This window comes from Meles meles, chromosome 5 (assembly GCF_922984935.1).
Source record: "Meles meles chromosome 5, mMelMel3.1 paternal haplotype, whole genome shotgun sequence".
Taxonomy (NCBI): Eukaryota; Metazoa; Chordata; class Mammalia; order Carnivora; family Mustelidae; genus Meles; species Meles meles.
Window position 1 is genome coordinate 113260083 of NC_060070.1, and position 22016 is coordinate 113282098.

The 22016-nt window shown below is 35.4% G+C and overlaps 1 protein-coding gene across 5 annotated transcripts in view; it reads left to right on the top strand.

The window, feature by feature from the left end:
- ADGRB3 (adhesion G protein-coupled receptor B3) overlaps nucleotides 1-22016 on the top strand; it is a 743702-nt gene that overhangs the window by 581661 nt on the left and 140025 nt on the right. For all 5 annotated transcript variants that reach the window (XM_046006643.1, XM_046006639.1, XM_046006644.1 and 2 more), the window contains 3 exons: nucleotides 1631-1757; nucleotides 3377-3480; nucleotides 7381-7483. In XM_046006643.1, coding sequence (XP_045862599.1) covers nucleotides 1631-1757; nucleotides 3377-3480; nucleotides 7381-7483 — 334 coding nt within the window. The remainder of the gene's footprint in view (nucleotides 1-1630; nucleotides 1758-3376; nucleotides 3481-7380; nucleotides 7484-22016) is intronic.

The following is a 22016-nucleotide window of genomic DNA, read 5'->3' on the forward strand; positions in this document are numbered from 1 at the left end:
TACATATTTTTAAATTTGACATGACTGCCTGACGTCATGAGACGGAAAAGAGACCTCCTAATTTTGAACTGGTGATACTTAAAAGTATTTGGGTAAACTTAGTTAATTTTTTTATGTGGCCTTCCTCAAATTCCTCACTCAAATATTCCTTCTTAAAAGAACTTGTAATTAAGAGTATTTTGAGTCATAAATATTAATGATACAAAATCACATATATTAAAAACATTGTTTCTAAATACCAAAAAGGATAGTGTGAATTATATTCTGTAGCTCAACTTGGAAGTCCAACTGTCACAGAGAAGCTTCTCTCATTGAAATCTCTCAGAAATAGACTGCATGCATATTTAACCCAATAGCTTTAGGCATTCAAGGATGGAGTAGGTGAAATCAAAAGTACCACATTCAAAATTAGGTGTTATTCGCTTCGAATTTTAGAGTAATTTTTAACACAGATAATAATGTGGTTTGAAATTAAAACACACACAAAACCAGGTTTTGCTAGTTGGAGAGTTTCCATACCTGGGGGAGGGGAGGGGAGAATTGGTGCATTCAGTATATAACATGTGTAATGCTAATAAAGTTGATTGGTTGAACTCTCTAGCTTTTTTTTTTTTTTTCCTTTTCTTCCTCTTCCTGTAGAGTAGTTCAGCTGGGGGTGGAAGGGTTCTCCCCCATCTTACCCTCCCCCACTAAGAAAGCGTAGGTTGATACCATTTTTATTGTTCTGCTGGGGTGGGAAATAAACCATATGCTTTAGAATTTTGAATGGCTATACCAAAGAGAAATTGAAGCAGGCCCTCTTTCCCCTTCCTACCGGACTTTGGGGTAGGATTATTCTTCCAAATGTTCTAGCAGACTTGGTGTTAGCTTAATGTTTCTACTCCAGGGCAGAGACGCAGGTCAGGGGGAGAAATGTCAAGGGCTTCAGAGGCAGGCGTGTTGGGCTGAATGAAGTGTGGAGTGGGAAGCTCATGTCTGAAACCTACCCCTCCCCTGGATACCAGGCAAAGGCAATAAGAGTCGTAACCAGCTGATGCCGCTGCTGCTGCTTCCCGTTTCCAGGGTGAAATTTTCACAGCAGCTAATTCTAAAGGGAGGAAAAATCCCTAACCAGCCGCGGAAAAGATCCTATCACCCAACCCAAGCTATATAACCTTTTAGGCAGGCTTTTCAGAGAAATCCGCATTTTAAAAACCAGCATTCACGATCCAAAAATATAAGACGAGAATCAGAGCTGGTATGAAAATCTGAAAAGCCTCTTTACACTCTGAGTGTTTGAAACGATCCGATGAGCATAGGAAGTGGCTGCCAACGCTCTGGCGGCTGCTCGTGCTGCCACTGCCTCTGCCGTTCTTCGCAGAGGGCTGGACAGAGCTAGTCCCGGTTTCAGCACCTCCGGCGCTGGACAGCTCTTTGCACGCTGCACCCGCCCGCTTGCTTTTTCCAAACACTCTCGCTTTGCATTACTGGAGATGCATCTAAATTACGTTCTGTTCAACAACAAGTAGATTTTTTTTTTTCTTGAACGGGAATTACAGTAGACGATTCTCTCAATTAAACTGCATTTTCTTCTTTACGGATTTGGCCGACAGGCGTATTTATCCCGATCTCCCCCCACCCCCCTTTGCAGGAACGAGTCTTTGGGAACGTGGTCCACCCAGGGATGTAAAACTGTGCTTACCGATGCATCCCATACGAAATGCTTATGTGATCGTCTCTCTACCTTCGCCATTTTGGCTCAGCAACCTAGAGAAATAGTAAGTAACAAAGGGAAAACAAGGCTTTAATGCAAAGGCAGGGACATTGTGGAGAGTGTTTCTCCAGGGAACTGCATTTTAAAAGGGGAAATGGAAAATGTTGCAGGGTGGCAAAATTGGGTTCGTCTCCTCCTTAGCTACAGTAGCTTGGTAAAATGAATTCTAGTTGGTGTGCTGTAACTAAATTCTACTCAATTTTATGTCTTCTAACTTGAAATTTCTGCAGCATAGTTTTGAGGATGTACTCCATCATATTACTAATATGCTGCAAACTTTCAAATAAAAATAATTGCCAACTTAACCTTTATTTTAGAACTGTAAAGCTGGTCTGGGGAATTTGTGAGAATACTGTTGGTAGTAGAATGAGGACCCCAGACACTATAAGCCAAACATATTGCATATCTGCATTGGATATTTTCAGTACAGGTTTTCTGGGGGTGTCCTTGGATATTTATTAAAAAAAAAAAACAACAAATGAAGTTTTCATGAAAGCATGGACTGTCTGAAACTGTAAAATCATTCCTTAAAAGTGTAGGCTTGTAAAAAAAAAAAAAAAGAAACTAGTTTCTGAAATAGCTGCATACACTGTCTAAGAGAAAAATAATATCCTCATCAACTGCATTTTGAAAAATTATTTACAAAATATTGAAATATAGAAAAATAATTACTAAGATTAATGTGACTTTTTGTCTAAATTTGGCCTAAATATGCCTCACTCTTTTCACTTATTTTGATGACAAAAATACATAATATAATTTAATGTGCCTACCTAAGGTTTGGAGCACACTTGATCTTAAAGTATTTCTTCAAACTTTCAATATTAAAAATAAGAAAAACAACAGATTTCATTAGTTAATATGATGTTGGGTCTAAAGAAAGAGATCTCTCAGGTCGGTAACTGCTTATAATCTTGATATATGTTTTAAAATATTTAAGGCATACTTGTCAAGGTCATGTATTTAGGGACTGATACTGGTATTGTGAAAATTATTTCTGCATACTTTGTTAATAGAAAAAAACCCCACAAAATATGTTGTAAATTCTTGCGTTCAAAATCTGATTTTCTTTTATAGCCTTAGAGGCCAAACAAGTGAAATTAAATAAGAGAATACTTGACTTAGAACAAAGTTGTCAAAAGTCAGAAAGTTTGAAAATTTTTCAGTATTTAGGTACCAGGTTGGGGTTACAATGAGTTATAAATGGGAAGATCAAAGTAAATTTTACCAAAAAGCATGCTATGAAATAATTGAAATATAGTTGTTGAAAAAAACCTGAATGCTCTTTCAAATTTCAGCTAGAGAAAATTTAACATGTGAATATTCACCAAGTTTTAGTTATAGGTATTTATTGTAAGGACAGTGAGTAATATGCCATAATCAAGCATTTAAAACTCTAAGGCCTTTATTACTTCACAGTGGGAGAGAGGGGGGGAGCTAGAATTAGTCACTTTAGAGGTTGAGAATATATGAACAAAGTGATCACTGGGTAATTATCTGGTAACTATAACAACTCTGTTGGCTGTTTTTGAGTATTAGGATAGTTTTGCTGAGTTTAGAAGTTATTTTCATTTATAATAAAAATTATCTCTCCTTTTTGTGTTTCTTTTGTTTAATTTACAGATCATGGAATCCTCTGGTACACCTTCAGTTACCCTAATAGTAGGCAGTGGCCTTTCTTGCTTGGCCTTGATCACCCTCGCAGTTGTCTATGCAGCATTATGGAGGTATGTAATCAATTAATACACTTGAAATAGAATGTTCTCTTATTCAGATTAAAGCTGGCAACATGATAACCATTATGTCTCCTTTCTTTTTAACTTACTGAAAGTATTTTTAGAACAAAGTTATAATTGTTGTGATTGACCTATAATAAATGAGCTCAATAATAATAATAAAATACTTATCTAATTTTCTTGTATTTTCCTATGATGACAAAATAAACAAAACCACATACTTTTCTTCCCAAATCAAATGGTGATAACTTTCAACAAGTTGCTTACCCTCAAACATGGTTTTCTTATCTCCATAGTTCAGTCAATGTTTGTTTCTATTTATCCCAATTGTTATTGAGCTTGAGAGTTTAATTGGTACAATCAAACTAATTTCTCTGCTATAGAAATTACAAATTCTTAAGTTTTCCAAATTCTTAAGTCTCCAAATTCTTAAGTTTTAAGTTTTAAACTTAAGAATTTAAGCGCATGTTTTCAGTATATCCCAAACAATGAGTAAGTCTTCTATATTATTAATGCATTAACATAATACCTAAACGCTATAGGAAAGACCTCTTGGTCGAATCTTCCCAAAAAGTCAGATTTTGACAAATTAGTTAAAAGAAGTAAAAAATACATAAATAAGGAGATGTGATTTAAAAACTTTGTTCTATATATTTGAAATGCATCTGCTTGATAGTACATGAAAATTTAGTATTTCCCTAAGATTTCTTCTATTAATAAAAATTACACCTGTATAGTGTAGATATTTTATTATGTCTACTCACATATTGATAAACAGTGCATAACCAAATGGCCAAACTTCCTAACGGATTTAAAAAATATTAAGTGTAAAACATTGTATATTCATCTGGATTATTAAAAATGTTCCAAAATGGTTATTATACTAATAAATAGACAGTTGTATATTATTTCCTGAATATGTTCAATATTAAAATTGCAAAAGTAGCTAGTCCTTGTGTTTTACTGTTACTTAAGTTAAAAAACAATTTAGTTGAAGAAGTAATTATGATTTACTAAAGAAAGGTCATTTGATTTAACTTCCTTTCCAAAAAAAAATGTTTTCCATTATATTTTTTAACTCTTTTGAGATAAGAATTAATTGTCCAGGATATTAAAGTGTCAACAATATTAAAATTTTCATACTTCAAAAAAATATGTAGACATTCTTATCCCATTGACACAGGTACATAATAGATGTTCTGCCCTCCTGGGAAGGAGTTATCTGGTTGTAAACCACTGACAGAATGAGAAAATCTGATAAAATATGGCCAATCCCATGAAATGAAAGAAATGTTTGGTCTAAGCATGGCATTAGAGACAATAGAATCCAAGCTTCATGGGTTAGTCAAGCAGACATTGCCCTGGGAATGGAAGAGCAAGATGGACAAAGGCTGGGAATAAGACTACTTTGGCTCCCATAATTGTCTAAATGGCATTTTTGGAAAACGAGGCAGTGTTGAAGGGCCAGAACTTCAGGCAATCTCAACAGCATCATAATTTATACTCTGAAGTAATTAGAACTAAGTTCCATTTCTTAATCCTTAGGGTTCAGGCACCAATTCCACCTTCTCAACCCCTCAACACCTATGGCTAACATTAGCACCAACATTGCCAATATAAATGGTATGTAAAGAAGCACAAGATTAATTGTCCATAGTAAATTTTCTTTAATCCAGAAGATCCAGGGAAATCACCTAGTAGTTTTCTACGAATTACCCAAACACCTGGAAGGATCTGTATTAGTACCTGGTGTGAAACACAAGTGTAGAAGAGAGTACCAAGAAACAACATAAATTTTGATTCCTAACATTTAGTAGCTAATCAACTCATTGTCTACAAATAGAGAAATTGAAGTAGCATTAATAATTTTATAGGAATTCCAAGATTCCTAAATTATTAAGTGAATCTTATGGCATGACAAATTTAATGAATGTTATAAACATGAAATTTATCTTATAGTATTACTGTGTGGTATTGCCATATGGTAATACTCATGTTAGGCCCTTCCTGCCTTTTTTCCTAATTAAAAAGTCTAGATTTTAAACTTTTTAATGATTTATGAAATATATGAACATCAGAATTATTTTATATATAGTGTAGTATTTTGAAAATTGTTCATGTCCTTTATAGTTCATTAGAAATGTTCGTCAAAATATTGCTATGTATGTTCTCTTCATCTACAAATATCTTCTGTAGAGGTATTAAATTAAAGAGCAACTGAGCATATCTTTTTAATCTATGTATTGAAGTGATGTATTTTCAAGTTTTGTTTAAAACCTCAAGTATGTTTATAAAAAGTTTTGAAAGTTGAGATGTTTAAGGCAATAATGTGACTCAGTATAACGAGTAATAGAAATATCTAAAGAGTCTTCAGGGTGGTCAGTCTGGGTCTTTTATCAACAGGATTTTCCTACTTACAGAGCAAATGATATCACTGAAATCCTTTTAGTAATGTCATCTGTGTGCTTGGGCTGTCATGAAGCCATTAACATCATATAAAGGGTCAATTTTGTGTAGCCCTTAAACTTTTTATGTGATAGCTCCCACTCACAAAAGAAGAAATGACTTAATATTTGATGTTGTCTTTAACTTCCCAGTGTGTGGTTTATTATATTTTTAGATACTGATGATGTAGGGACAAGGTTAAGCAATACTTGAGGGCATTTTGTATTGAGAATTGACCTAGGTTATTCCTGTTTGGGTTTGTTTTGAAAAGAAAGGAAATTTTTTTACTCGAAAAAATTGCTTTTTGTATTTTATTATTACTCCTGTTTTTATTTTGTGTTCTCTTCTGAAATATGTGATGGAATGTGGGCCTAAATATTCCTCAAAGACAGAGATAGAAAAAGAACTTTGATAGATTTTATTTTCCAAAGAGTGCCTCCAGATCTCTGGCACCCCACCTAACCCTGCACAGTAAACCCACGCCTGCTGTGGAAAGTGATTCCATGTACTAATACAAATTGAACAGCCTCAAATACACAGCAAGTACAAGTATGTCTTTTTTGTTACTGTCACTCAGTGATTTACCACAGGGTACAGTAAAGCAAAATAACCGTTACCCTTTCAGGGTAAACAGCTGGTAGAACATTTGATTCTGAGCAGCTTTCTCTATGACTTACATTCTTGATGCACTTAAAAGTTATATAGCAGACTGTATATAAACATTTCTTCATAAGGTTGAAATATGGCAGACACCAAGTAATTTTCCAGCCTAATGGCAAATTATCATTTGTGGATTGGACTAGTTTTTAGAGATGAAGTTCCTTTTTTTTTTAATCTTTCCTTTTTTCTTTCTTTCTTTCTTTCTTTTTTTTTTTTTTGGAGCAGTTAGGAAAAGAAAAATAAAAAGAGTAGCAAACTATATAAAAATATTTGAGTGTATGAAATGGTGGATGAGTGTTCATGGTTTCATGAAAGTAATAGTTGCTTTCTAGTATACAAGGATATTTAGAATCTGTGTGGGGTTTTTCCTTTGGTTTATATTGATTTTATATGATAATAAATGTATTATATATATTATGTATAAAATATATATATACATAATGGTAATTACAGTAATTGTTATATTTCCAAGAAATTTTATGTTTTAGTAAAAAAAGTTATGTTGATAGCAATTACAACTTCAATTCTGTCAGAAATGCCATGTTGTCCATACTAATGTCTAAAGAAAATAAAATTCTCTGAAGGACAGTAGGACATACCATGTCACTATAAAACTGGGTCTCTAAGAATAATCTTTATTAAAAAAACATTTTTCATATATTTTCTTCTATAAAGGATATATTGTAATGTTCCTTTTCTGGATGAATTTCACCAATTTGCATAATATGGAATTCTTCTTCTTTCTGCTGAATTTTAAAATTGGACACCTTTTCTCTCTCTGGCTAGGTACATACGCTCTGAGAGGTCTATAATTCTAATTAACTTCTGCCTGTCTATCATCTCATCCAACATCCTCATCCTGGTTGGACAGACTCAGACACATAATAAGGTATGACTGGTAATTATTCAATTTGTGTGTTTATGTTTTGACATAAAGCTGATTATTGATAATCTAAACATTCTACATAAAATGGAGAACTTCTGACAAAAAAAAATTTTTTAAATAAAATTATTTCATTAGTTTCTAAATAAAAGTATTGGCTAATCTACACCAGAAATACATTCCTTTGGCTTAACTTCCTGGGGATTGAGAGGTTGTTTATAATAGTAAAGATATGTTTATTAAACATTATATCAAAGCTCTATGAGTTCAAAGCCTTGGAACATCAAAAGAACAAATTTTGATTCATTATCCTAATTGTAAATAGAATTGCTTGTGTTTTGGTCTACTTTATTAACACACTGATTCCTAAAAGTCAACTATAAATTGCTTACAAGTATAACATAGATCATGAAAATCTACCCCAAAATTGTCTGTCGGCAATGACTGCAGAGAGTACTAGGTAAAAGCAGCAATAGATTTTACTCTTTTCAAAAACTTGTACTTCACCAAAAAGCATTTCGATACTGAACCAGCATTTTGGTTCTTGAACTGCATAGTCACTTTGAGCAGAGTGTAAAAGCCGAAGTCCTATTCATACAAATTGAATTGAGTTAGATGACCATGTTTTTTCCACCAATGACTGTCAGTTTTCTTTACTTAACTACTCTGACTGCATTGTATGAAACCCATACTAGCAATCTTAATTTATCTCAGTCTCAAAGGAATTCCTATAAACATTGCTTTGATAACTTTTGTTGATTAATCTGGTTCTGTTGTTTTCTCAACTTTTTTACTCTCAAATACTAATTTTTTTTCTCCCAGAAGCTTTCATTTAAAAAAAAAAATTAATGTGCTTTTCAGTAAGTCCTTCTGATAGACTAATAGGACATGTATCAACGTCAACGTAGTCTAATTTTGCTAACCCATGCTCCTAAGACTGCTGATTACCACCCAAGGAATCTGATTTTGGATCTGGGTAGTTAGGGTCTAGGAATCCATTTAGGTGATTCTAGTGAAGATTTCTTCTTGAACCATATTGGTCTTGGCCAGGGGGAGAGTCCAAGGGACAGGTCATTAACCCTGAAGGACCAAACAAAAACAATTAAGATCCAGTAAAGAGCCCTGTGGAAGTAAAAAGAACTTTCCTGTGTTTGAATGTTTTGTTTTTTCCTATTTATGACTATGTAACATAAATTAAAAAAAAAAAAATTTAAAAAAGGGGGGGAAACCAGGAAGAAAGAAGAAAGACCAAATGTTGAGGAAGATGCCAGTTGGAATTAGGAGGGGAGAAAGAAATGTACAAATAACCAACAGCGGAGAAAATAGGGGTAAACATTGGCACAAGCTGGGAAGGAAAAGGGAAATGACGGGAAGTTAAGTAGAGATGGAGAGGAGATGGGACTGTAAACCCTAAAGAAATACTAAATTACTTATCTCACCCTAACCTTTTTGACTTTTACCTGGGCGGGGCTTCAGATACCTTAGAAAGATTCATTTACTTATTAGTACCTATTCACAATTCTTGAACTGTTTGTCTTTGGAACTCCAGGCAGAAGAGGAGAGCTTTTCCTCTGAAATAGGAATTATTTATTGGGTCTAGCAATGAGAAAAAAATCAAGCTAGAGTAGCTTAAGCCCATAGTTTAAGTTTTTGGATTTTTTGTTTTTGTTTTTTTTTCACCAAAGCCCCCTTTCCTGTCTTTGTTTACCCTCCAAACACTCATTAAAATATGGAAAACTATGTGACCTTCAGTAGGAAATGTGCTCTTAAGGCTGTTTCATGCCCTATGGCAAAGTTTTTACAAGTTCTAAACCAGATGGTCAAATGGTAGAATTTTTCACAAGGTTTACTACATATTACAGTGATTATTGTCTAAACCATCCCCGTACAATAGAAATATAATGTAAGCCAAAAAGGCAAGTTACATATACAATTATAATATTTTATTAGCTATAGTAAAAGTGAAAAGAGACAGGTGAAATTAATTTTAGTACTATATATAACTCAGTATATCCAAGAGATGACCATTTCAACATATAATTAATATTTTTAAATGCTAATACAATATTTTATAATACTTTTATTAAGTCTTCAGAATTGATGTGTATTTTATACTTCCAATACATCTCAGTTCAGACTAGCTACATTTCAAGTGCTCAGCAGCTACGTCCAGCTGGTGATTACCATATTATATAGGTCTACATAGTAATATATTCAGAAACTAGTCTTAAGAAATTACATTCTTGGCCATTTTGCTTTTCCCAGCTTTTCAGCGTCCTTGTTTTTTTTTTTTAATGGAGATGCCTTTTTGATATCTGCAAATATTAGGAACATCAAAGGCACGATAAGACAAGTCTGGTTTTACTTTTCATGTCTGACTTAAAAGAATGGCTGGTATGGGTTTAGAAAAAAATATTAGTCTCCCCAGGTAATTATCTATGGAGTAGATTCCATATGGTTTTGAGACCATAGTAGTTCTGTTCCAGATAGCCTATGCTAATTTTTGCTGCTACAGTTCGTGGGGAGGAACATTTGGTAGGTGGTAGTAATGGTGAGAAAATGAGAAATTATTGGTTTCTCTTATGCTATGTTAATTTTGCTTTACTGGCTCTGAGTAGATGATTCTGCAAGCCTAGGAAAACTGACTATAGCATTGTGACTAGGAGGGAAAATATGAACACTGGGATTTTATTTTTAGTCATTCTTGACAATATCAAGTTTCTGGGGAAAACGATCATATATTTTATCATGATGTGCTGAATTGAATTAAATTGGCTGTACTCATTTTATATGTGAAATAGCAGTATGTGAAAGCTATACCTTTCTGACTATATTTGGGATTCATGATTTTTTAAGAAAAAGAAAGAAAAATACAAAATGTATCATCTATATAAACTTATCTGTATAACCTCTAGGAAAGTATTTTAAAAAGGTAAAATATTGATCACTGGCTATAGTATTTTATTTAGGTAGTGTGTAGGACCCCATTGTGCTGTGGGCATTTTTTTTTTTCCTTTGGGCATTTTATAATTGACCAGATTCTATCTTTGACTTCCCTGGTAAGTTTTGATTGATTCTTTAGTATTCCACATTTGGAAAAATAGAAACGTGAGAAAGCTTCTTGATGAACAAGCTTATTTGGTACTGCCTCTGAGAGTTGTCATGACTAATTTGTGTAAAAACAGGTATTTGGTGCTGATGTCCAGAATAGTTTGGAAGTGTCATATTTGGATCTTTCTCAGAACTGCTTGTTGAAATATAATTGACTCAGTTGTCTCACTACTGAATATTTCTTTTGAGTAGGATAGAAACAAGCTGAAATTCATTGTTTAAGTATGAGATATTCAAATCTTTAAGCTACACATTCAATTGCTAGAAGCAATGTAGGGAATCACATGCATTTCTTATATCTGTTAAGATACATTTATAAAATCTACTGATAACCCATGCTATTATATTTCAAACATTCTCATAAAGGGTCATTGCCCTTTGATATCTTTGTGAATGGAACCAGGATGTTCTTGTATCACTGGAATGCTGTTTGTTTGTGAAGAATTTGTTTGTGAAGAAGTACGCAGTTTTTTGTTTTTTGTTTTTTAAGTATGTAGGCTATTTTGGTCCTACTGTTTTGCAGAAAACAAAGATTATTTTGGAAACAAAAGTTCAGAATATGGTTTTCTTAATCACAAAATATATATCTGCTTCTTCTTAAAAGACATTGAAATGATTTATCATATTAAAGACTTCATAATATGCTTTTTAAATGATGAAAGCCAAATTTGGCAAACTATTTATTTATTTAGACAATAGTAGTCACCCAAAAAGTTTGAAATGCTAAGTGATAGCTTCTCTCCCACAACCTCACTACTGGTTATAATGAAAGCAGTCAAGTCCAGATTCTTTATCACACAGTTAGATATTTTTTAGATAAATACTTATTAGCATATCAGGAACAAATCTGTTTTATAAGCTCAGTGAAAATCCCAGATCTTTATCATTTTAGATACTTTGACCACATGTTGTGTGCACATTCACTTGAGGTAGACACAGCAACACTTCAGAAGCATCTTCTGGGCCTTCCAGTCACCATGATGCAATCAGAAATCCTCCTACTCTAATGTCTGGACAAAGAATGACTGGGGATAACATTGTGGGCCCCATCTGTAGGACATGCTGGATATAGGCTTCAATGAAATCTTTCATATAGTCACATCAAGAGTGAGAAGTATTTAACTATATGTATTAGCTAATCCACATATCCTTAAGCCTTTATTTTCATCAAAGGGAACCCATTGATACACCTACTATAGTATTTACCAGACACAGTTCATAAATAAAAACCAACCTTTTATATTCCGCTTGATGAACAAAGTGTTAAGTGTGGACAAATCTACCTAGGTCAGAAGGACCTGGGAGTTGCTCCCTAGGGTGTATGGCCATTTGGAATATGGTGCCAGCTGACCAGCCTGTTCTGTGCTTTCCTGGAAAGGTCCTAGAATTAAAGACTACACTAACTGACACATACAGAGTATCATTCTGAGAATACCAAAGTGTTATGGAAGAAATTATAGGCATCCTAAAAAGACATCCTAAAAGTTACATGAAAAATAATAGTCAACTGTGAGAAGGCAAAGTTAGATACTAACTTGAGTCTTAAGAGACCCAGCAAAAGCTCCCATTGACATATCAAGGGGGGCTTCCCAAATTATTTCAAATGGGCAAACATTTCCTTAGGACTGTTTAGAAGGAATTTATCTCATGTTTCTTTATGTGTATAATGAGCTATGTCTTTTAATTTGGTCTTACAAAAAACAAAAATTCTCTATGTTGGAGCACTTTTTAAGAGTCCATCCTCTACAAAGTTTGTTTTTCCTACATCTCTTGTTTATTCACCTTTTATAAAATGTTATTTTTGTCCTGTATTTGTATCGAGATAATTAGGAAAGATAAGTCAAGCTAAAAGGCAGTGGTCATTCTCATGAAGGTTGTTTTTGTGTTGTCAGGATGATTTTTTTTAGAAATAAAATCTTGAATTTGAACACCTTCAATTGGGTGAAGCTCCTTCTGATGCACCTGTTTCTTCTATCTACGACTTTCTTTTACTGGAGGCCCAGATTCTTCACCCATTTACCTACATGTGTGGCCTCTGAATGTGTATGTGTTCAGTTTCCGAGGAGGAATATTGACTGTGTTTCAGTGACCTGTTGTGCCTCTGCTGGTGCCCTCTGTTCTGTCCCTCCTCTTGAGATTCAGTGCTTTGCATGCTGCCCTGGAGAGAACCATCTCTTGGGTGGTGATGGTTGAAAGGCATTTTAAGCCAGAGAGACCTGAACACTCTAAGCCTGCCACTTCCTCCTCCTATGATCTTGAGGAGGATATTCAGTCTCTCTGGACCTTAACTTCTTGTTAAGGCCTCCCTTAGAGTGGTGTTGTCAAGGTCACATGAGATGGTACCTATGAAGGGCTTTAAAGCACCCCTTAAACAATAGCTGTGATTATGGTGATAATGATCTCGATGACTCCCAGATGTGCATCTGATATATGTTTCTCTTCTGAGCTTCGTATTCCCTCTTGTCCAATCTTCTGCTCACTACCAAAGTCATCACTTGTGTCCCTGCTCCACAATCCAACACATTATATATAAATTGAACATATTTCCTGTGGGCTCCAACCCAGTTACATAAGCTGGGATTCTGGGAGTTAGCTTTGATGTCTCCTCCTCCCTCACATAGTAGATCCAATAAGTCACTTCCTCCACCCCCATGCTTGTTGCACCCTCACACGCTTCTCAAAGCCACCTTTTCCTCTGACATGTGCTAATCATATTCAGTGGTCTACCACTGTCAGCATCATTAAACACGCTTTCTACTTTGTAGCCCAAGTCATGGAGTGAAAATTCAAATCTGATCACTTCACTTCCCTATGCCTTTGTTGCTATTGTCTCACCTCCTCACAGAAGTCATTTTCAAACTGTTCAGACACAAGCAGTGAAAAATATTTATCTATGAAGGTTTCTATTCACTGATTTTCTTGCATCAGTATATTGGGGCTCAGAAATAAATTTTATTGAGAAAGAGTTCTGTAGCTTATGAAACTTGAGAAACCTTGAACATGACCTTTGTGGACCTCTTCATTCTCATTCTGTTTTGCTGACTTTGATTGCACCAGAAAGAGCAAACTCATTATAGCTTGTCAAAATTATTTTATGGATTCTTGGTCTTTGTTACCCTTGAACCGGAGCACTGTTACTCTTCTTCACCCCACCTGATTTTCCAAATGTCTTCATCTAGCTCATGCTCATTCTCTGACACTGCTCAGTCCTTTCCTGTGTAGGAAACCCTTCTCTATCTTCTACTCTTAGGTACACTTGGCTATGGGGTTCCATGATTTCCAGTGCATACTTATAGTCTTTTATTAGATTACCTGTTTCTAACCAGACTATTCTTAGGGCAGGACTAGGTTACATTTATTCTTAAATTTATTGCCAACATATAGTCTGAGTGCATAAAGTGTATAGTATTTATTGGTTGAATGAGTACATGCATTTATCTGAGTCCATCATTTGGGCCTATACCTCTGAAGCTAATAGTTGTAGTTAGTTTTATAAGGATTAGGGTTTCCCACTGTAGACAGAATCTAAGCTAATACAGTGATAAAGACTATTTTCCTGGGGCCTGTTTGAAGCTCTAAGTGATTGATGGCATATTTAAAGGAGATCTGGTTTTAGTTAAGGAGGCTCTGAAACCTAGGAAATGTGAAACTTCTCACTTGATAAGTCATGTAAAATAAGGTTCATAATCTTCAAAAGAAATGTGCTTATTTGTAATTCCTCTCATAGAATTCACTTCTTGCCGATAATATCCCAAATGTATGTTTATTATATCTCAAATATGTGTGTGATCCTAATGGCTGAAGATAAAGCTTCCTATTTAGATTTATTAAAATCTAATTTATCAACTTGCTATGATGTTTGTAAAGGGTTTGAATGCAATAAGCTTACGTGTGATTCATTTGAGTCCATTTTGAGGCATCTTCCTAATTCTGCCAAGGCTTTTCTGGATTCCCGAAAACCTTTATCTAACCAGGGAACAGAATGGTTGGTTAGTTTCCTGATTTTCCCAGGCTCCCAGCAATAAAGGACTATTTCGTTCACAAAATGACAGTGCGCTTTAGCCTTCTTATCCCCTGATTATACATTTCTAGTTTTGTGTGGTAGGAATCAAATCACATTATCAAAGCCAATTTCAAAATAGGGCAAAAGATCAATATGAAGGATCAGTTTGAAACAAGCAAAGAAAATGAAAGTGGAATTATTTGACAATACAGCGTTACTAAAATGGTTTGAGATATCAGGTGCCAGATAACCATGAGTGCCAGTTTACACACTCAGTGTGTGTTCTGAGGTCAAACTACAAAGCTGGGCAAAAGTCCCAGAGTGAGCATTCATTCAGCAGGGGAGAAGTAGATCATAAGTCTCGGGCTTCAATTTTGGTAGTTGCTTTGAAGATGCCAGGCCTACTCCTTTCTCTCTCTCTCTTTTCTTTAAGCTTTTATTTATTTATTTGAGAGAAAGAGCAGAGGGAAGGACAGAAGGAGGGGGAGAAGCAGGCTAACCAGGGAGCCTGGCTTGGGACGCAATCCCAGGACTCTGGAATCATGACCTGAGCTGAATGCAGGTGTTTAACCGACTGAGCCACCCCAGGTGCCCCATGCCAGACCTACTCTGATTCTTTGTTCATTGTTCATTCACCTTTAAGCAGCAGGACTGTTCTCCAGGCAATCTAAAGAGACTCCTTGATGTGGCCAATTTCTAGTCTCCATCTTCGTTACCCCCACTTTAGAACTGGCTTTCATGATTTCTCAGTTGGACTATCATAACTACAATAACATTCTTCTAACTTTGATCTGCTCATTTAGATTTTGTTTGTGTAATCTCATATTTCACATTACTGTGAAAAATACCTTAAATTTAAATAAAAAATAAATACCTGATTATGCCATTCCCCAGCTTCAAACTCTACAGTGGGTCCGTAAGACTCATGAGATTAACCGCATTCAGATCTTTCTCTCATACATAAACTGACTTCATGGGAAATAAAAGAGCGTTCCTTCTGGGTAGATAAGTTATAAAAATATCCTTTTCTCTCCAGGATGAGACAGCCTCTCGAAGGGCTTTTGATCTTCCATTTCTGCTCTCTGCTGGGGGAGAGAGCTGTCTCTGTGCTTTCCAGGGTATCCCCTGTCCACTGGAGTCACTCTCACCCTGTGCCTCTGTACTTATTCTTACTTTGCCTAATAAACTCCTTTTAGGAGTTGGCTTATGTAAATCATCTTAGTGAAATCTTCCAGTACTCCTTTCTGCTTCCATAGTCCATGGCATATTTCCCTGTTGTCAGCACCAAACACATTATTCCATAACTATTCATTTTCTGAGCAGGCTTGCCCACTGTACTCCGATTCTCAAAGGTGGTGTTTTTCCTCTTGTTTCTAGGCTTTGAAGCCACTAATATTAGTATTTGTTTTATATGTGGTATAAAGTTAATAAATGTTGAATGAACGAATGACACGGCTGTGGCTCTGTTAAGGGAAGGATAATATAACAGAAGTACAGCCACTTAGATAATTAGGACCCTGTTTGATATAATTGCAGCCTAGGTCAATCTTTTTGTGTTAATATTGTTGTTTCATGATGAGTGAAAGGAGGAAAACACTGATGACTTACAGAACACTTTGAGACCTCCTTTTGATGAGAGAGGATTGAATTGAATTGGATTTTATCTTGATTCAAGATATTTTATCTTGATTCAGAATATCTGAAAGAATTTGAGAACTTAAATGACTCTCAAGGAGTCTTATAAAAAATGCTGAAGATTAGCTGTTTTTCTCCCCTAGAATCAAGCCAATAGAGAAATTAAAAATTTCACTGTATGTGTATCTTCTTACCCTCCCTCTTCTCAGTACATAATGTGAGCTGGTCAGAAGTTTGACTAATGGCAAGAGAGCCATGTTGTATGATTAGAGCTGATAATGTTTATGATAATTCTGAATACATGGTAAAGTACCAAAGTGCTAAAAACAAAACAAAACAAAAAACAAACCCACACAAAGTGAATTATTTTAAATCACATACTGCCACAAAAGTCAAAAGCCCTTGAGATAAGATTATAATAGAGTTTCCAATGGCCCATTAGACTTAATTTTGAGGCTATACCTCTCTAGGGTGAATATGGGATGAAGAGAGGAGGATTGGGCTATTACTAAACAACACTGACCAAGGCAAAATTTGTCTTAGTGTGAGACTGGTGGAGAGTGTATTTGAGAATTCCTTTCACAAATACTTCAGGGTCTAATTCGGGTTGGCAAGCTTTTGGGGTAAAGAGTTGTATAGTGAAGACTTTAGGTTTTGTGGGTCATACCATCTCTGTCACAGTGACTCAATTTTGCTATTGTAGCTCAAAAGTAGCCCTAGACATGAAGACTTGGATGTGGTTGGATTTAGAACTATAATGTAAGGTGAGAACAGGCCATTTTTAGGCTGATGGCTTTATTAAAAATGACCTTCATTCTGAAGTTGTCTACCCAAGTTTTATTTCTGTGTAGTCTACAGAACTAGAACAGGGACCTTTGCAAGTTTCTGAAAAGGCTTCTGCAGAGATAAAAAGGAAGCGAAAAACACTTTGAATTCCTTCCTTGGGAGAAAGAACTAAACAGAATTTCCTCACGTATGGTGACTATTAGTTACCAGTGTATAGAAATTAAAATAAAATATGAATCAAATCACTCTCCACCACGCAGGACATTTTATGAATTGAAGAAGCTAAAAGCGGTTAACAAATGCCCAGTACATGAGACAGCAAAGCTGGTTCTCTTTGTGGAAGAAAACTACTTAAAGTTCAGTCATAAATGTTAAAATCCCTATTAAAAAAAAGTCTCTCACCTGGGCAGAAAAGTAACATTTGACACAGAAAATAGGGATGGCGGAGTTCAGCTAATTCTTCACTAATGTCACCCATAGAACAGAATTGGGGTGGTTGTTTTGTTTTGTTTTGTTTTGAGTCTCTCAGCCTCTGGTCCTCACTCTTCCTAAAAGCTGGATTATTGTTATTATTATGCACATTCTATCATAGGCATTGCTATGGTAAACTTTAAGAACTAAAGCGCAAACACTAATGCCTATTATCAGAAAAAAATAAGCATGTTTGAAGATTAAATTCTGGTTTTCACTCCTCTTGTGATGCTAGCCTGTTAATTTTAAACTTTAAGCCTTAAAGAAAGAAGTAGGCATATGACTGAGTTGAGTCTAGTTCTTAACTATGAAATTTAAGATGTATGAAATGCAAAGTGAGTAAATTAAAATATTTATATTTATAGTCATCCTAGGTTGTGAGTGAACTGAGTTAAAGATTAAGGTTTCAATTGTAATGTAAGGAAGAAATGATTAACAGGAAAATACAATGATAAATTTTAATCATGAGTATTCATAACGAGGGCCTGTTTATGTGTTCTGTGTTAAACTACAATATGCATAGTTTTTATGTATCTCTGTAGTTGGATGTGTCTTTGGTACATGATACATCAGTATATACACACAGTTTGGACTAGAAAGAATTTTTTTTTAATATTTTATTTATTTATTTGACAGAGAGGTCACAAGTAGGCAGAGAGGCAGGCAGAGAGAGAAGGAGAAACAGGCTCCCCACTGAGCAGAGAGCCCGATGTGGGGCTCGATCCCAGGACCCTGAGATCATGACCTGAGCCGAAGGCAGAGGCTTAAACCACTGAGCCACCCAGGCGCCCCAGGACTAGAAAGAATTTTTAATGAATCTTTATGTATTTTACATTCTCGTTGTTAATGACATTTTACTTATATTTCAAAGTATTTTTCCTAATATATAGGGATGCTATATAATGGCTTTTACAAAATATGAATTAATTCTATTTTTCTGGCTTCTTTCTCATTTACTTTTAATTTCTTTCTGTTCAGAAACTTTTGTTACATATTCTCCTAACTTGTGAAATAAAGTTACAAAGTAAATCCTCTATACCTAAGAAAGATCACCCTTTATAGAAATGGGATAGAAAATCTGTATTATCTATTACTGCATAACAAATTACCTCAAACTTAGTGCCATGAAAGTAAATATAATCCTCACAGTTCCTCTCAGTCAGGACTTTGAGAGCCGTCTACCCAGGCAGTTCTCTCTCACTGTCTCTCCCAAGGCTGCAGTCCAAACGTGAGAGTAATGTCATCTGAAGGCTTGACTGGGGCAGGAGGATCTGCTGTAAGGTGGCTCAGCATTCCCGGTGTAATGGGATTGTGGCTTATTCTAGATGAGGAGGTTTTAAGCTTTATCATTTATTGGCCATGTACCACTTGTCAACTTATTTAACCATTCTCCACACACCAGCCTAGTGATCTTCTTAAATTCTTCTTAAATTATCAATCAGATCATGACACTTCTCTGCTTAAAACCCTTCAATTAAAATAAGTGAAGTTTCTCTTACACCTGTAATGAAATCCAAAACCCATAAGATGGCCCACAAGTTCCTAAATGACCTGCCCTCTAAGTACTTCTCCCACCTCACCACCTCATAGTCATTACTTTTCCTTTCACCGTATTCCTGCCATGCTCGCCTTCTACTAGAATCTCTGTAGAAGTAGCTAATAAGCCATTCATCAGGTGACCATATGGCTGGTTTGTGCTTCTTATCCTGGTGCAATTGTTAGCAAGGTCACTTACAAAATTGTCCCATCAGTTACATGCTTTGCCTAGCATACAACTGTTTCCCTTGCCTCAGGGTTTTCTCACATATTCCTCTCTCTGCCACAGTTTGTCTTTTTTCATTCTTAGGCTAGTCTAGTTAACTTACATGTGTCCTTTTCAGAGAAGACTCCCCTGAAATCCCATTCCCGCCAAGTCAAAACACTACAATAGTTTTCTCATTACTATTTCTTAAGGAATCCATTATTTTCTTTATAATCACTGATTCAATTTGTCATCTTATTTTTATTTAAATTCAGAAGGGAAGGGACAGGGCGCCTGGGTGGCTCAGTGGGTTAAGCCACTGCCTTCAGCTCAGGTCATGATCTCAGGGTCCTGGGAAGCCTGCTTCCCCCTCTCTCTCTCTCTGCCTACTTGTGATCTCTCTGTCAAATAAATAAATAAAATCTTAAAAAAAAAAAAAGGGAAGGGACATTCTCTACTTGATTTATACTACTTAGTGCCTCGCTCAGAGCCTAGCACATAGCAGCAAGCACCCATTAAATATTTTTCATTGAATGAAGGAAATCTCTAACTCTCTGTTATTATTCTTTTCTAATCTAGCACTGGGGAGGTGGATGTTATGAGGATCAAGTAAAATTATACCTAAGACATAACAAACCAACATACAATAAATTTTTAATTGAGGTAAAATTTACATACAGTGAAATGCACAATGAATCATGTGATGAGTTTTGACCAACATGTACCTATGTAATCAATACAGCAGTCAAGATATGAATCATTACCATCACCCTAGAAAGTTATCTCTGCTCTTTCCCAGGCAACTCCTATCCCCCATGGCCATCATTGCTCTGATTTCTGTCCTCCTACATCAGTTTTGTCTGTTTAGGAATTTCATTTAGATGAAGTCATATAAGTACATTTGTGGTCTGGCTTTTTTCATTCACTATATTTTTGAGGTGCAACTATGTCATTGTGTGTCTTCTCAGTCAATTCTGTTACATTGCTGTGTATTATTCTCTTGTGTGAATGTAACACAGTTTGTTGATCCAAACTCCAAATGGTAGGGCTTCAGATTCTTCTCAATATTTTTGTTACTGTGAATAAAGCTGCTTTAAATTACATGTACAGGGGCACCTGGGTGGCTCAGTGGGTTAAGCCTCTGCCTTCGGCACAGGTCATGATCCCAGGGTCCTGGGATCGAGTCCTGCATCGGGCTCTCTGCTCAGTGAGGAGCCTGTTTCTCCCTCTCTCTCTGCCTGCCTCTCTGCCTACTTGTGACCTCTCTCTGTCAAATAAATAAATAAAATATTAAAAAAAATAAATAAATTACACGTACAAATTTTCCTATGCTCATATATTCCTATTTCTCTTGGATAACTACCTAGGAGTAGGATTACTGGGTTAAAGACTAGTTAGAGTATTTTTTTAAAAATTTTATTTTGGTTTTTCAGTGTTCCAAGATTCATTGTTTATGTACCACACCCAGTGCTCCATGCAATATGTCCCCTCCTTAATAGCCTCCACCAGGCTCACCTAACTCCTCTCCCCCCTTTCCTCCAAAACCCTCAGTTTCTCAGAGTCGATAGTCTTTCATGGTTAGTTGGTGTATTTGTAACTTAAAAACAAAACAAAACAAAAAAACTGAACAGATTTCCAAAATTATTGTACTGTCTTATGCAATAACCAGCAGTCTGTGATAGTTCAGTGTTCCATATCCTTGCCAACATTTTAATTTACATTTCCTTAATAGCTAATAAGGTTTAGCATCTTTTCATGTGCTTATAGGCCCTTTTATGTTCTTTGTTCAAGTCTTTGTTCAAGTCTTTCCTTCCTTAATAACTAGGATTATTTATCTTTTTATTACTGTTTTGTAAGGGGTTTTTGAAATGTGTTTGGGATACAGATTTTATATATATATATATATATATATAGAGAGAGAGAGAGAGAGAGAGAGAGACATTATACCTACACTTTTTTCTCAGTCTGTAGCTTACCTTTGTATTTTATTAATGGCACCTTTTGCTGAGTAGAATTTTTTAATTTTGTGAAGTGTACTTTATTATCTTTCTCTTTGTGTTTTGTGAGTTCTCTATAAGAAAGAGATCTTTGTTTACTCTTTAAGGTCAGAAAGACATTCTTCCATATCATTTTCTGTAAGCCTTATAGTTTCACCTTTTATGTAGATCTGTGACATGTCAAATTATTTTTGTGTGTATGATATAATGATGGGTTGGGATTCATTTCATTCCATATGGATATCCAAGTGTTGTGACACCATTTGTTGAAAAGACATTTTTTCCCCATTGAATTGTTTAAAAAAATATTAAGTCTAGATATCAGAAAATTTGAATTCTCTAACTTCATTCTTCTTTTTCAAGATTATTTTGTCTACTCTAGATTCCTTGTCTAGAACCTTTTGTCTAGAACTGATACCTGCTTTCAATAACTGTTAAGTTAGTGGCAGTGGGTAAGGCTCTGCTTCATGAGATAGAATCATAAAGGTTTTATGACCAATTAGATAAGGTTACTGAGAAAGAAGGGAGCATCGCTAATTGTGGTGTTCCTTTGGGCTATGACATAATGCTCCTGTTTCAAATTGAAGAAAAAGTGGAAGAGAATCAGGAGTCCATAAAGCAATCCATATCCTTCTCTAGGGAAAATAGTCTGTTGCAAGCAATTTCTCCTTTCCTTTTTGTTGTCCTATAATCCTTCACTCTTTTGGGGCTTTTTACCTGAGTAGTTCCTAAATAGGTTTTCTTTAAAAAGTGGAACTTTTAAAAAATGCTATATATTTCTGTCAGAACATACAC